Raw genomic sequence first — 16,544 nt, 5'->3', positions numbered from 1 at the left:
CTGCCAATAGCCCTGCCAATTTTTACCATGTTTGTAGGAATAAAATGCTATATAAAACAGGCTAGGAATAATATATCAACAAACCCCTCTGTGTAAGCCTTCTAAATATAGTTAGGTATATGACTGGGATGTTTGGTGTATGTAGGTGCTTCTGAAGTGCAGATTTCATTCTCAGAGTGGGAGAGGAAACTAGTCCACCCATGGGTGCATCTCTGACTAGCACGTCTCTTAGGTGTGGAGGGAGGTTTACCAGAGACTTTCTAATGAGAAGACAGAGCACTCAAGAAATCCTCCATATAAATACATGGGGTTAGTTTGTAACGCAGTTGTCTACACATATCCCGCCCCTTCTGCAGCAGAAATGTACATATACATTGTGCCAATCATGTGGTGTGTTGTGAATACATCATGCCAATCATGTGGTGTGATCTCGCTGCTGGAGCAAGGTTGGTGTCGTGAAGTCTTGTGCACGCCGAAATACAGTAGATGCCTGATAAGTGCCTAAAAAGTGTTATAATATGGCCGCTGAGTGGAGGTACAAAGCTATGTAAATGACTACTGTTATAGCCTACACTGCCCTCTTTTAGCTGATTTCTACAGTGTCTGTTTTACTGTTGTAATTTATATAAAATATACTTTTATTTTTATTCTTTATTGCAGTAGCAGTCTATGCTCAGAGCCTAAAATCGTCAATAAAAAAGAGAATATTCATTTTTAAGTATTGAAGTATTTGGAACCGGAAACTGAGGAATACTTCAGTTGGAAATTCAACTGCCATTTGAAGAAAGATGCATTGATTCGTTACTGAGGGCCACCAGTCTACATTTTGGAGATCAGAGTGAAAATCCTTGTAGCCCTAACAGATGCAGTTGTGTAGGTTAATGTTGTGCCTTGCACAATGTTCTGTGCATGTTTTAGGGTAGGATGAGCCAGAACTGGACACGGACAATTATCGATAGTAAGAACTATAGAGGAAAAGTGTACATATTTAGAATTATTACAGGCGATATCTGAAATTATTAATTCATTATTTGACATAGAAAAGGGTTACTTTGTCCCAATTTGAATGCATGAAGTATTGTCTGAACAACTATCACACTGCAAACTGTATTTTAGTCAATTCTATTCGAGTTGATTTGCTTTTTATTTGATATGCTTTTCCTATTTTTTTATGATTTCGGCACATTTTTTTTACCCTATTCACCTGTAGTGTCTCGCCTTGTATTCAACACATTGAACAAGAAAGGGTTAATATACAAAATTGCCCAAGGGATATCACTGGGCACCCTCCTAAATCTTAGAGATACATAGTCTACAAGATTCTGCAAAAAAAAAAATAACTTTAACCGACAAAACCGGGTCTGACCCCATGGCTGCTGTACTATGATGAAGCAGTATTACGACCCCTATTACGTCACTTTCCGCCATATTGGACCTCTGCCATATTGGATTTAGTCCAAACTCTACGAAAAGTTTCAGCGGTCAGAAATTTCCTCCGATTTTCATGGAACTTGACTTCCTCCCGAGCCGCACAAAAGATACTTGTCAGATTTTTCCACTTCATTTTTGTTTGCCCGTGACAGCCAATCAAATATGGCGATGAAGCCGCCAAACAGGAAGTGGACTAACATCTCTGTGGCATTTTGAGCTAACATAACAAAACTCGATACCATTAGTCAGGACACTGTCCCAATCACTCACAGCAATTTTTATGCATATACATTGAACACTCTAGCGCCACCACCAGTTCAATGCTGGACATGCGTTCATGCGCGTGATCCTTGACTCTTTTGTCTGATTTTCACAATTGAGGTAGCGTCTAAATCCTTCGACCATCCCGAGTTCATCGACTCCTATCCCATCACTTTCCGCAATATTGGACCTCCGCCATATTGGATTTAGTCCAAACTCTACGAAAAGTTTCAGCGCTTACAAATTTCATCCGATTTTCACGGAACTTGGCGGAGATGATCTTCTGCCCGAGCCGCACAAACGATACTTGCCAGATTTTTCAATTTCATTTTTGTTTGCTTGTAACAGCCAATCAAATACGGCGACGAAGCCGCCAAACAGGAAGTGGACTAACATCTCCGTGACGCTTTGAGTTAACATAACAAAACTCGATACCGTTAGTCAGGACACTGTCCCAATCACTCACAGCAAGTTTCATGCATATACATTGAACGCTCTAGCGCCACCACCAGTTCAATGCTGGACATGCGTTCATGCGCGTGATCCTTGACTCTTTTGTCTGATTTTCACATTTCAGGTAGCGTCTGAATCCTTGGACCATCCCGAGTTCATCGACCCCTATCCCGTCACATATTGGATTTAATACAAACTCTATTAAAAGTTTCAGCGGTTACAAATTTCATCCGATTTTCAAGGAACTTGGCTGAGATGATTTTCTGACCGAGCCGTACAAACGATACTTGTCCATTTTTTTAATTTCAAGTTTATTTGCCCGTGACAGCCAATCACACATGGCTATGATGCCGCCTAACAGGAAGTAGGCTAACATCTCGGCTACGCTCGGAAGCGAATGGGAGAGAGAGCAGGGGTGGGATCCGGAAAGGACCACGGGGCGGGAATCGAACCCGGGTCGCCGGCGTACGGTGCAGGTGCCCCAGCCAACACTCCTCTAATTTTAGGCTGCAGCCAATTAAAATACACATCAACCTACCGAAATCGAAGCCCCTCTTGCTACTTTGAAATCACCCGTGTGGAAGTATTTTGTCGTTCATTCACGTCAATTAACACTAACTTAGCCTACTCAACTTAGCAAGTGAAAAGATGATCTAGGCTAGTTACAGTCCAAAATTACTTTAAGGCTTAAAATGCACATTGATAGGTACATATTTCATGAACACTAACCTTGGGTCTCTTCGGAGTGTGCTGAAACAATCAAATTATCATTCTTTGTTGTTTCATTTCACTATGTTCACGTCTCTGTTTAGCCTAATGTTTGTTCTGTTTACATTACAACCTCGCGGTTGGAACGGTTTCAAAAAGTGGGCAGCCGTGGCCCACTGGTTAGCACTCTGGACTTGTAACCGGAGGGTTGCTGGTTCGAGCCCCGACCAGTGGGCTGCGGCTGAAGTGCCCTTGAGCAAGGCACCTAACCCCTCACTGCTCCCCGAGCGCCGCCGTTGTAGCAGGCAGCTCACTGCGCTCACTGTGTGGTGTTTGTGTTACACTAATTCACCGATTGGGTTAAATGCAGAGACCAAATTTCCCTCATGGGATCAAAAAAGTATATATACTTATACTTACTTAAAATAAAAAGCGGTTTCAAAATAAAAGCCCCCCCCCCCCAAAGAGAAAAGGAAAAGGGCAAAAAAAAAGTAAACAACATATAAGGAATGCATTAATAGTAATATGTGACCCTGCAAGGCGAAACCAGTCATTTTGGTAACATTTACAAAATTAAGTTATTGTGCTCACATGAACGGTCAAAAACGAAGCTTTCCAACGATATGTATATTGAGGGTATTGCAAAAAGTATCGCTAAGATAATCGCATCCAAAGTTGGCATGGTTCTCCTGTCACAATACGCCAGATACGCCATTGTCACGTGCGATAGTGTGAGGGCACAGCTATTATTAGCCTTATAGCGTGACTTTGAAGCGGATGACTGAATATGTGCAGTTTCAACCGTGCAGTAAGTGTCTTTTTCTGCCCCATAGTAGTACCTGGGACGTCATAAGGTGTCATCATATAATATAATTAATGTATTTCGGGGGAAGTAAGGGAGAGGAAGTTATGTGTACACAGATTGTGTATACTTTTTAAAATGCGCTAGCCTAGCCTACGTCAATGAAAAACTTCTCCTGGTCACTAAAATGACGCAATGATGTTTCTAAATGTTTGTGCTTTTGACCGTTCGTGCCCTGAAAGGCAAGTCTTTCACATTCATATGTGGTTACATCTGCCAAGAACGATAGAGTGCTGACACATTGAGTAATGAGTAGCCTAATGAGTAAACTTTAGCTCTACCGTAAAACCTTATAGCGGCGTGGACAAAGGGAATGACTGCTAATGTGTTGAATCTTCACCTAAATAAAGTCAGGGTTTAACTGTCAAAACGTTTATCCGTGAAATTTGTTCACAATATGAAAGTGTAGACTGTATACCGTCAAATTATAGTAAAACGTGAAATTCGACATTTTAACCCGTACGTTTGTTTATCGTGGATTTTCTCAAAATAGCACCGTGCGTAAAACGACTGGTTTCGCCTTGCAGGGTCACATATATAAAAAAAGATCGAAAATCGAATCGAATCGTGACCTATAAAATCAAAAATTTAATCGAATCGAGGATTTGGAGAATTGTGACACCCCTACTATCTGGTATGGGAGTTCAGACAGTCGCACCAAAAGGAAATTTGAGACAAAGTCTTTGACATGTAGTACCCTCCAGAATTATTGCCACCTCTGCTAAAGTTGACTAAAAACTGCTATAAAAAATTTATTTGTTGGTGAATTATTGTAATCTCACAATGAAAACAGTGAGAAAATCCAACCTTGAAGGGAAACAAATTTATTTAGCGAAAAAGGAAAATCTCATAAAGAAATAAATATTTTTAACAAAACCACGTCGCTCACAATTATTGGCACCCCTACTTGGCCAATAAAACAGCTTGTAATATTCTCCTAGGTTTGCCCAGGTTGTTTTTGTTGCCGTTTTTGGAGCCTGGGCTGTCCACAGAGATTGCGTATTATATTCAGGTATAGTACTAGTTAGCGCTTCGGACTTGTAACCGGAGGGTTGCCGGTTCGAACCCCGACCAGTAGGAACGACTGAAGTGCCCTTGAGCAAGGCACCTAACCCCTCACTGCTCCCCGAGCGCCTCTGTTGTAGCAGGCAGCTCACTGCGCCGGGATTAGTGCTTCACCTCACTGTGTGTTCACTGTGAGGTGTGTTTTACTAATTCACGGATTGGGATAAATGCAGAGATCAAATTTCCCTCATGGGATCAAAAGAGTATATATACTTATATTTATACTTATACTTGAACAATGTCAAACTTATTGTAGCTCATCCTGAGCATCTTATAGATGACCTACTGTCCGTCGGGAGCCAGGTATCGGCTGATGTTCCAAACACAGGCAGGAAAAACAAGACGATTGCCTTTTCCCAGTCTCTTGCCTTCGGAATCCTCCTGAAATAGATCTCCGGGACCCCCCTGTCCATGTGTGGCGCGAAGCTATGGTGCTCTGTTACACGTGCTGCCATTTCCTTGGCTGATTTCGCGATTTCTTCAAGAAGAAATTATATTCACAGCCTGTGTGTCTATAGCATAGACTGTATAAAATTAGTCCATCGGTGCACAGCGTGAGCACTGACACCACCAGTCCGCCCCAGCTTGAGTCGGCCCAGGCTTTTTCTACTGTTCTATTTTTCCTAAAATGATGATTTTTGCATTATACTGTAGGGGGATTTTTTTCCAGGCAAGAAATTCTCATCTCAAGAGAAAATGAGGGAGAGAAGCACGATTTTTTGAAAATACTACCGGGTTTCTGTGAAACAAATGCAAATCGGTGAAGTATCCCTTTAAATTCAAAACCTAATTAAAAAATTATCACTAGCAGAAAGACCAGAGACAGTGCCTCCAGATATACTTTCATACTCTAACCAACCTTCCAGAAATACCCTGTGGAAAAGTCTTCAAGACATTTCTTGTGATGTACCTCTAAGATATCTTTTAAGTATCAGGGGTTGGGAGAATGATGACTTTTCTTTGCTATTTGCAGGAGGATGTGATTGGAGCAGAGGCCAACAATGCTCCAGATGACATCTTTTCTGAATTACCAACTGACAATGTCATTAATCCTTTAACTGATTCCATAATCAAGTTAGACATGGATGCAATTGACAAACAAGGTGAACAACCTGTTGACATCGAACCAAAGGAAGAACCAATCAAGGCATCTGATAGCATTTTGTGGACACCACAGAGTACTGTGAGCAAACCAGAAGACAATGTCAGAACTCCCCTTATTGTCCAGAGTGAATCTGTCATGCATATGTTATCTGCTGACCTCATCAATGAATTTTCTTCTGATTCACCTGGTAAAATATTGGATGAATGTGAACTTGAGACAGACAGTAGTACAACTTATGATCTGTCTCGAGAGACGGAGAACCCAATTGGTGAACCTGTCAGTGATAGTCAAAATATACCAGTGGTAGATGTCCTCCTTGAGCAAGGGAGTGCTAATTCTGACTGCCCTGGTAAGATATTGAATGAATGTGAACTTGAGACAGACAATGGTCCAACTAATGATCTGTCTCAAGAGACCGAGACCAAACCAACTGGTGAACCTGTCAGTGACAGCCAAGACATACCAGTGGTAGATGTCCTTCTTGAGCAAGGGAGTGCGGAGTCTGACTGCCCTGGTAAGATATTGGATGAATGTGAACTCGAGACAGACAATGGTCCAACTAATGACCTATCTCAAGAGACCGAGACCAAACCAACTGGTGAACCTGTCTTTGATGGCCAAGACATACCAGTGGTAGATGTCCTCCGTGAGCAAGGGAGTGCGGAGTCTGACTGCCCTGGTAAGATATTGGATGAATGTGAACTTGAGACAGACAATGGTCCAACTAATGACCTGTTTCAAGAGACAGAGACCAACCCAACTAGTGAACCTGTCAGTGATGGCCAAGACATACCAGTGGTAGAAGTCCTCCTTGAGCAAGGGAGTGCTGTTGGTGAAAACTCAGCTGTGTGTGTCAAGGAACCACTGTCAGATATCAGAGAAGAACCTCCTTGTGACAACTTTTCAGAGTTGTTAAGTGAACCTGCCAGCAAACAACAGAGAGACCTCTTTGGTGACCCTTCTGACGATCTTTTTAGTGAGTTGCTCAATGGTACAGATGAGCTACAGAGCTCCGACTCAACGGATATCTGCCGAGAAGCTAAAAACACCCTAATCACTGGACCTCTGAGTGATGACCTGGACAATCCTCCATCTGATGTTTTATCTGAGGACTGTGTGATGAAAGTTACAAGTCCAAACTCTGACTCTTCTTCTGACAGTCGTACCAGAGATGAGGAACAAGATATATTTGCAGGTAATATTCTAATATATTATATGTTTTTATACAGAAAATAATTATTGTAACATCTGCATCTTGTACCCAGGTCCGAGTCTGACATGAGGTCCTTAACCCACCCCACATCTCTGTCTTCCACTCATTTCCTGTATAGTCTTCACTGCCTGTTTAATAAAACAGGCCCTCCAGGTAGGGCTGAAACGATTACTGGAGTAATTCGAATAAGTCGATTGCAAAAAATGATCGAGGAAAATTCTCTGCCTCGAAGCTTTGTTTAATTTCTATCACTTGCGTTACGTGGTCTGCTCAGCTCGGGGATTATTGTTTCACACGGACTGTTATTACTGATGCACACCCCCAGAATTAAGTGGGCGAAATGACTGAAACCGTCCGTAAAAGGCAGAGAATGCCCAAATTGGGATCATTTCAAACTTAGAAAAGAAGACAAGGTGCAATATGTCCACTGCTAAGCAGAACTAGCGTACCGCAATGATGATTCAACATCTAAACCGAAAGCATCCAGTTGTTAACACCAGCTCATTAAGCGTAGCCGCCGCTAAGGCAACATAAACACTGATGTTGGCTAATTTAAATAGTACATTTTAAGTAGTAAACGAATGCATGTAAGTGACCATTGCAAGTGAGCAATACACTAAAAACTCATCACACACACTCATCTTGTCTCTCTCTCGCGCACGCGCGCAGACACACACACACTCCCGGTGTTAGGTTAGGCTACCTCACCTAACGCCTAAGCCAGACATAATTATTAAAGCCTTTACCAAAAAATAACTGCATTACTTTAAGTTTCAAAACTGTAGTTTTGGAGGAAATATTTGCAGCATGATTCTTGTGCATAATAATAAATTGCACTTAAGTAACGCAAAATTATTATGACCGCCGCTAGCGAAGCGGTCATATAATGATTGTCAAAGTTTTTTTTTTTTTTTTTTTTTTTCCCCCCCCGTCATCTACTTCCTGAATTTTTGGTCAACGATACCCGGGACACTGAAACACCGGGGCACATGAAATTTGGTGGGTATGTAGCCCCACTAGACTTTTACGGAAAAATTTTGTTTGGTCCCCGGGGGCCACACCCCCTCCGCGCTGGGCCCACCGAAACCCAAAAAATGCAGTTTTTCCTAAATAACTACCTGAACTGTGGCACCGAGGATGAAGAAACTTTTATGGCATGTTGGTCTCAAGGGGCCACATCAACCTAGCCCATAATCACTCATTTGTGATTTGCACCCCCCCGGTAAAAAATGAAAATGCAATATTATTCTGCTTTAATCACCCCTCTCTTCAGTTAAGATGTTCAGAACTGCACCAAATTTTATGTGTATGATTAACCGGGCATTCTCTGGGGTATGCCAAGTTTCGTAGAATTTCATCCATGGGGGGGTCTAAAAAAATTAAGTTATGTGTACATTTAGTGACTGTACACTCATTGGCCTGTAGATGGTGGTGCACACATATACACACGCACACACATACAGGCACGCACATACTATCGGTATCGGCCGATACATAATTACAAATTCAGTAGGATTAAAGGAAAACCAAATTTTCATCATCATCATCATGGCTGCATTTCCAGTATTGGTGATACGTAGTCGTTTGTCCACCAGATGGCGCATCGTTGCAGTGAGACGTAATTTTGTTGGAAGTTAATCTAAAGTGGGTTGGAAAAACAATGGACGCTTCCTACAAGGACTGTAGTTTACCGCAGAGAACGTCTAATAAGGATAGGACGATTTTCACATGAAATGTAATTCCCATTTCTTCTTGAAGCAGAAAAAAATCTGAGAATGTTTATCGGACATGCTTGGTTTTTACTGCAGGTACGTTAATCTTATTATATCAATAGCTATAGGACCTAGGTACAATAATGTTACCGTTAGCATTGGTTGAGTGATGGAGGCTAATTTGATTTGCATTTGTAGAAAACTATAAATGCGGTTATACAAAGCAAATTGATAGCAGCACTAATTGTATCTTTCGACTGTCATCTCATTTGCTTATGACCATAACCTAGGCTACTAACAGGAGCTAAGTGAGTTAGCCACAACACGTTCGCTACGTGATGTTTTTTTAATGGAAAATATATAGGCTACCTGAAAGATAACCTGTCTATGATGCATCCTAAACACCGGGCTGGGGACATTTCTGCTCAAAGTCTCAAAAAGCGTCAACGAGTCAACGTTCATTCCCAAACACCCATATAGGCTACTTCAATCCTCTTATTTTCAAAGGTGATTCAAGTAAGGAAGAGCATGGCCCAAAGTAAAGTAACTAGGACTGAAACTACATAAATTCGTCAAAGTGAATAATTTGTGTCAACTCGCCGCAATGTAGATTTATTAACGCACCAGTGATCTACATCTCCATTTAAACCAAATGTTTTAGAGCGCACGTTGAGAGATATATCCAGGGCAGGGCTGTACCTACACATATTTGTTGCACGTGCTACAAAAATCATTCTTTGCGATGGATGATTTAGTACCAACGTTACACCGGTCCGATACAGTTTTGCCTATGGCTATACCGTGAGTCTGAGATGCTTTTTGTTTGTTCGAAGTGCGTGTTTAGGGTGTGAGAGGAGAGTCTATGTGCTTTGATTCCAGCTTGGTAGTTGTAGTCTATGCGATTAAAAAACGTGTGTATGAAGTATCCAAACAATGATAACGCTTTCAGTATGACTGCTTTAGCCACAGACCTTGAGCTACTGTAGCCTACAGTGGGTTGGGTTCCATTTAGAAGTGTCCATTTCATTCGCGCTTTCCGTGATTAACACAGCTGTGTGAAATGCATTACTACTGGTATGCAAAACTATTAACTTTTCGCCAAGAGGTGGCAGCTTAAGTTCGCTTGATACTGTAAGCCATTGGTTCCCAAAGGATATTTTATTTGGGTCGCCAGCATAGCCTAGTGACCATTTATGTTGTGTAATAGGCCTAGCATAGGGCCTACCTCATAGGCGCCGATTTATGTTTCCGTCGGTGGGTGCTCAAACAATTAAATGCCCGATACCAACGGCCATGTGTATGTTGCCATACGGTTTTTGAAAAGTAATGTATGCACTTCAACACTTTAGGAAATCAACAGCAGCCAACACACAAAATGCCAATACAGTTTGCGGGAGTCCATGGGCGTCACCCCCGAGGACATTTCTTAAATGCTGTTAAGCAAAGGCACAATTTTTGTGCACTTTCAGTCACCAACACTACGCCTAAATCACGCATGATCCGTCGTTTGACCCCTGAACAGTTTACGTAACTCAGAAGGTTAATTGCGTTAACCCAAACTAAAAGGAAAAACACTTTGCTTTGTTTTTATAAACAGAAATTATATTTCGTGTTGACATCACGCCGTTAAAAAAACGAGATATAGCCTATCCATCCAGAAGCGCGCATTAGCCGACAGTAGTGGAGGCAGTGGTTCTCAAACTTTGCCATATTCTACACTGGTGTAAAAGGCGTGTATGGTAAGCCTATAATATTTTTTGTAAAGATCTGCCAGGGATATTCTTAGGCCTATGAATGGTGTGCCTTCTCACAAAAGCATAGTCACTGGGCTCAGCTAGATGTAGCTTTCTCCTTCACCAACCTGTGAGCCTATGAGGCAGTCACGTCGTCAGTGGCACTCTCAGGTCCTTCTCATCTGCTGAATCAGCAACATGAGTATTCCACTATAGCATTGCTCCTCATTGCCTTACTCCTTTCCTTTTCAGAATGTTCTTTCTATCCATAATCATAAGTCTTTCTTCAGTGAATTAGCAAGATACCATCAGAAGCCAACAATCATAAAACACCTGTGCGCGCGCTCTCTCTCCCCTGCGCAAGAAGCTGTCTGCGTGTTGTAGGCTAGATTTGCGTGAGTTCTTTCTATCTGCTTTACTTTTGCGAGTTGCGACCACCTCATCACATTAATAGGCTATGTTATAGACGTTCTATGAGGTACCAGTGTTTAGCTGTGTCACAAAACAATAAGCTTTAACCCTTAGAACCCGATTGACGCAAAGTGCGTCAAAAAACACACCCTCTCTTCCTTGTTACATTGCTCCGCGACTGTTCATCGCAACGAGATAAAACCTTTATTGCATGACAGAGAAGAAGTGGGGCTTTCCAAAGAGACTACGCACTTGTCTGTACGATCAAGTATGAAAATTTAAAAAAATCATGAAATTAAATCAAATTGCATCATATTTACAGTCTATACTTCTCTGCGTTCACCTGCACACCCATTACTCTCGTTTGAATTACTCGCGAACCCGTGATCGCATAGATATGGCAAGCATATCAGATGAAAGAGGAGAAACAGGGCTATCCATTGGTACCATGGATATCGATCTTCCTGGCTTATAAAAACAGACGAAGTGACTGCAAAATATTAACGTCATGTACACAAACCAACGCTGCACACCCATTACTCTCGGAGTAATTACTCGCGGACCCGTGATCGGATATATATGCCACGTATGTTAGATGAAAGAGGAGACACAGAGCTATCATTTGATACCAAATACATCCTTCTGGGTTATAAAACAGACAAAGTGACAGCAAAATAATAACTTCATATAGCTGGACTTACCCCACGTTTTTGTCTGTTTTTGTGGCAAAGCATGTTTATAATCCAACGCTATCGTGTGTTTTTCTATGGCAAAACATGTTCATAATCCGGTTTTGAGATCCTAGCAAATTCCTGCATGGCATCCAATTCAAAGGCTCACATTGCATCCCAATTTGTTCAACAAAGAAACACCTTTTTTGCCTTTACTTTGTTCATGGCAATGCAGTAAAAAGTTGAGAATCATCATGTGTGCATACACCATAGTCACACATGCTAACAGGCAAACTTGGGTCAAGTCAGGTCAGATCAGTTCGTGTCACAGATATGGAGTGCAGAATGGTCATTTTTCATCGCTAAATAAAAAATGGCATTTATTTCTGTAAATCACACACCACATATTTCTGTAAATTGCTCAGCCCCAGAGTATCCCTCCAACATGGCAATTATATTGCTCATTTCAGGACAGTCTGCCCTACACACACATGAAATGCATGTAGAGCTATGAGCTTGCTGTGGTGAGATACAGGTCAAAATATAAGATTTTTTATAATATGATTTTTATATTTTAATTATTTAAAAATCAAAATAAAATCAATGCTAGTACTCATACGAGAGACGCTCTCATTGGTGGTTAGGATATGGAGTAGGGGATTGACAGCAACATAGCCAATCACATTATGAGAGATGCTGAATTTAACATCAACTGCGATGTTTGATTTTAAATTAATGTAAATTTAGCCGGGACTGTAAGCTGGCACACGTGGGTGCTCGATATTTTCCAGCACCCACGGTATCGGCGCCTATGGCCTTATTGGCCTACCTTATTTGTTAACAGTCACGGTTTTGTCATAACTCCTCTGCATTTTTGCATTTAGAATAGCTCTGAAACCGGGGGGTCGCCTACCATGGACTATAGGCTGGGTGAACTCAGCCTGATCTGCCGGCGATTTCTTTTTCGATTTCTTAAAAGGTTGAGCTTGGTCTGGCGAAAGCCAGACTAACCATGGACCTCATAGTTGCAAAATGCAAGGGAACATGAATCAGCCTATTATTTGCACGAACAATAACGGACGGTAGCTCTTCAACTTGGCCCGTTAAAATGTGTATGAACAGTCTAGCAACGCATTTCATGAAGGCCCTTTTGGACATGTCAGTTATTTGCACCACTGGGTAAAACTGCATTTTGTTTTAGACTACTGGTATTTAATTTGTGCATTGACAATACAGCTGAATATCATATGAACTAGATGACTAAACATGCATATAGAAGAAGAAACATTCACAAAAATCCATGACATGACCTCTCTTCTTGATAGCTGTTGAAAACTGCATGGAACTGACAGGGATTGTTTTGTTTAATAATAAATAAATAAATAAATAAATAAATAATGCTGCTACCTTCTGCTTTTCCCAAATACAATGTAGCCTACAGGTGTACCTTTCATCAGTCCAGTTGCAAAGGATGGACTGTGATGAACTGCCCTACTTGTGATTGTTTAGAGATTTTAAAAGTTTTATAACAATGCTACAAATTGTTTGGCAAGTGCTACAAATCTATTCACCTTTGCAGCGCCAGTAGGCGACTTTGTGTGCGGCCCGCACACACACATTCCAAACAAGCATACACAAAAGTTTCAAGAGTAGGGGATGGAGTAGAAGATGGAGACAAATTCATTAATATGATTTATTTTCGCGGAATGGATGTACAGGACTGAGCAGTAGTCATATTTTGTACCGCTATGCAGTACATCTAGTTTATCCGACTACTCGATTAATTGATGAAATATTCGCTAGAATACTCGATTCCAAAAAGAATCGATAGCTACAGCCCTACCTATAGGATTTCGCGAGGATTTTTTGAGATTGTTGCGACATAAAATGAGTGATTTCGTGACAACTTTTCTAAAAAATTGCGATGGAAGTTGCAGTATTTTTAGCCGTTTGTTGCAAATAAGTCAAAGTCAAAGTCAAAGTCAGCTTTATTGTCAATTTCTTCACATGTTCCAGACATACAAAGAGATCGAAATTACGTTTCTCACTATCCCACGGTGAAGACAAGACATATTTTACCAATTTAAGTCCACAGACAAACATAACATTCAAGTAAACAAAAAAAGTAAGTAAATAAGAGGGCACATATAATAATGAAAAAAATAAGAGCAGCAAAATTTGGTTGAAATTGTGCATAGACAGTCAATAAAATACTAGTGCAAAGTCAGGCCAATAAAAGGCTTGGGTAGTTCTGTTTGACCTAAGTAAGAAAGAAAGTGGCATAGTGGTGCAAGTTATGTAAGAGCCGCAGAAGTGTTGTGTTTTCAGGACAACAACAACAAGTTGTAAAGTGTGCAAGTGTGCAAGTGGAGTAGTGCAGGCGGCCATTTGTGGGTCCAATGTCCAGGATGTTATGTAGCTAAGGGTGGAGGGGGGAGAGGAGGGAGAGAGTTCAGCATCCTTACAGCTTGGTGTATGAAGCTGTTGGTGAGTCTGGTAGTGCAGGAGCGCAGGCTTCTGTACCTCTTCCCAGAGGGCAGTAGGTCAAACAGATTGTGAGCGGGGTGACTTGCATCACTCACAATTTTGGTCGCCTTGCGGGTGAGGTGGGTGGTGTAAATGTCCTTCAGAGAGGGGAGTGAAGCACCAATAATCCTTCCAGCTGTGTTCACTATGCGCTGCAGGGCTTTCCTGTTGTATTCAGTGCAGCTTCCGCCCCACACAGCGATACAAATTGCGTTAATAAAGTGAAAATTGCAAAAATAAAAAGATAAAAATTGCAACTAAGGTTAGTAAGACCAAAACCACTCTGATCATCTTGATGCTAATTAAAAATGATAAGTAAGCTGAAAGGTTAGTAGTAAGGATTACAGAAAATCAAAGTAGGCCTACTTTATTTGTGTAAATGCTTTGACTGGGGTTATTCACAAAGAAAGCAGTATAACCTTTTGTAGAACTGACCAGAAAAGACAGCCACCCCCTAAAGAGATGGCATCATGCAGGGTCGGACTGGGAACAAAATTCGGCCCTGGCAATTTTCTCCTGGACCGGCCAACTGCTGGATCGATTTTGCAAAATTAGGCTACCTTCGTTACTAACCTACCAGTTGATACTTTTTACGTGCATCGACTCGCGATTGATTGTGCATCTAATGTAACACTCGGTGGAGAGACTTCCACTTTCCAAGTTTCACTTTCATTGTCGTTGTGAGCTAAAAGGCTACTATATGGGAAATACTTTGAAATTCCTTTTGAGTCCAAACATGAATAGGTTTTCTTTAACCTGTGCTACACTTTTCCACCAAGTTGTGCGAAAATTGTAGGCTACCCGGAGTTTTTTTTTTTATGTTGACAGACAAACCGCACTACAGTAGCCTACATGGTGCAGTAAATGGAAGCTCTTTGTAGCGGCAACTAACGTCTATAAAAACAATATATTTATGGAATAAAACTAGACACCTCTGATTGCTGTTTACGGTTAAACTGCGATGATGTGAACACCAGCCAGCGGAGGGCACTTGTATAGCCTAGGCTACCATGCATGGACTCGTAGGCTATATTTCCCCACAAACCAAGCGGCTGCTTGGACAAATCCACTTGAGGGGTGGGGCAGGGGGGCGTGATCGTAACACACACTGAACCTGTCATGAAGAGGCCAAAATGATTGACCAGTCACCCCCCAATCCAAATGGATGCAACTGCATTTATAGGCTAGGCCTAGGTCTACATGACGGGTTGCAAATAGGCTAAATAACTTAAAATTTTTTTTTTTTAAAAATCCCGGAGGTCACCGGCCCACCGGGCATTTGCCCAGTTGTACAGATTACCAGTCCGAGCCTGGCATTATGTCATGTTTCAATACATTAATATATTTTGTAATTAATATTAAGTTCATATATTTTTAATAATTCATATTCTGTGACCTGCATAATTACTAATAGCCAACTAAGTATCTAGTAACTTCATATTGATTTTTAAGCTATTAGGCTACACTTCTCTTTAATGACATTACATTGGTGGTGTAAGTCTAATTGACTGCCTGCCACTTTAAGGACGTGAGAGTAGCCTAATTACATTTCTGAGTGAAGGCTTGCATCTCACTGTGTTCGGCTACGAGTGGAAATGACTTTTTGCAGTGCATTACGATATGTGGATGCAATTTGGGATGTTTTCTATGTCATTAGTTAAAATAAATGTTAAAAAATAAGTCGAATGAAATCATTCTTGGATCATAGAAGAGGTAAATTTGTATGTAATTTCTATGATTTTGGTAGCTACACAAACTAAGCCCACAAGCTAGCAAACATGACATAAGCTAAAAGGACATCTCCAGATGTAAACGTTTGCCAATGGGTTGCATAGCCTACTCAAATGTCAGTAAACATAAAGTATAAAGTATACAAGTAAGCAGATCATTAACGTTAGCCTTCTATTTATTGTCACAAGTTATTACACGGCTCTTCAGAGTGCTGCAGAATGCTCCATTCACTTGAATGGGCCTTCCCAACGTTTGGCGGTCTGCTAATTCTCAATAACAGACCGTTGCTAAGTGTAACAGATCGCTGTCAAGGAAAATGGGCTTTGTGCTTCTAATTTACGTCTTTCATATTACTGCGCAAGGACTGGAGCTTCATTCAAAAGTGAAAGCAGACGGTTGATCAGCTGTGTTCTAAAGAATGTTTGATTCAAGTTCAGCGTGTGCTGTTGCGAACAATTTGTTTCTCACCAAAAGCCACTATGAAACGGTAACAAATAGGCTATAGCCTAGGCTATGTAGGCTAAAGAGTCACATCGTGGGGAGTTTATTGTTTCGTTTTGGCAAGTAGCCGTGTAGGCTAATAAGCGGTATAATGTATAGAACGCCGGTCATTATTGGGAAAATAAGTCCCTTCAGGGCGGAACAAGACCCCTCCGCTGCGC

At 41.3% G+C, this 16,544-nt stretch overlaps 1 protein-coding gene across 3 annotated transcripts in view; it reads left to right on the top strand.

Annotated features, from left to right (window-relative positions):
- Positions 1-16,544, top strand: part of snx1a (sorting nexin 1a) — a 63,331-nt gene that overhangs the window by 15,023 nt on the left and 31,764 nt on the right. For 2 of the 3 annotated variants that reach the window (XM_042108751.1, XM_042108750.1), the window contains exon 2: positions 5,754-7,080. In XM_042108751.1, the coding sequence (XP_041964685.1) occupies positions 5,754-7,080 (1,327 nt within the window). The remainder of the gene's footprint in view (positions 1-5,753; positions 7,081-16,544) is intronic. The other variant, XM_042108752.1, reaches the window with a different exon arrangement.

This window comes from Alosa sapidissima, chromosome 11 (genome assembly GCF_018492685.1).
Source record: "Alosa sapidissima isolate fAloSap1 chromosome 11, fAloSap1.pri, whole genome shotgun sequence".
Taxonomy (NCBI): Eukaryota; Metazoa; Chordata; class Actinopteri; order Clupeiformes; family Clupeidae; genus Alosa; species Alosa sapidissima.
Note: the sequence above shows the minus strand (reverse complement) of the source record. Positions and strands in the feature narration are given on the sequence as shown.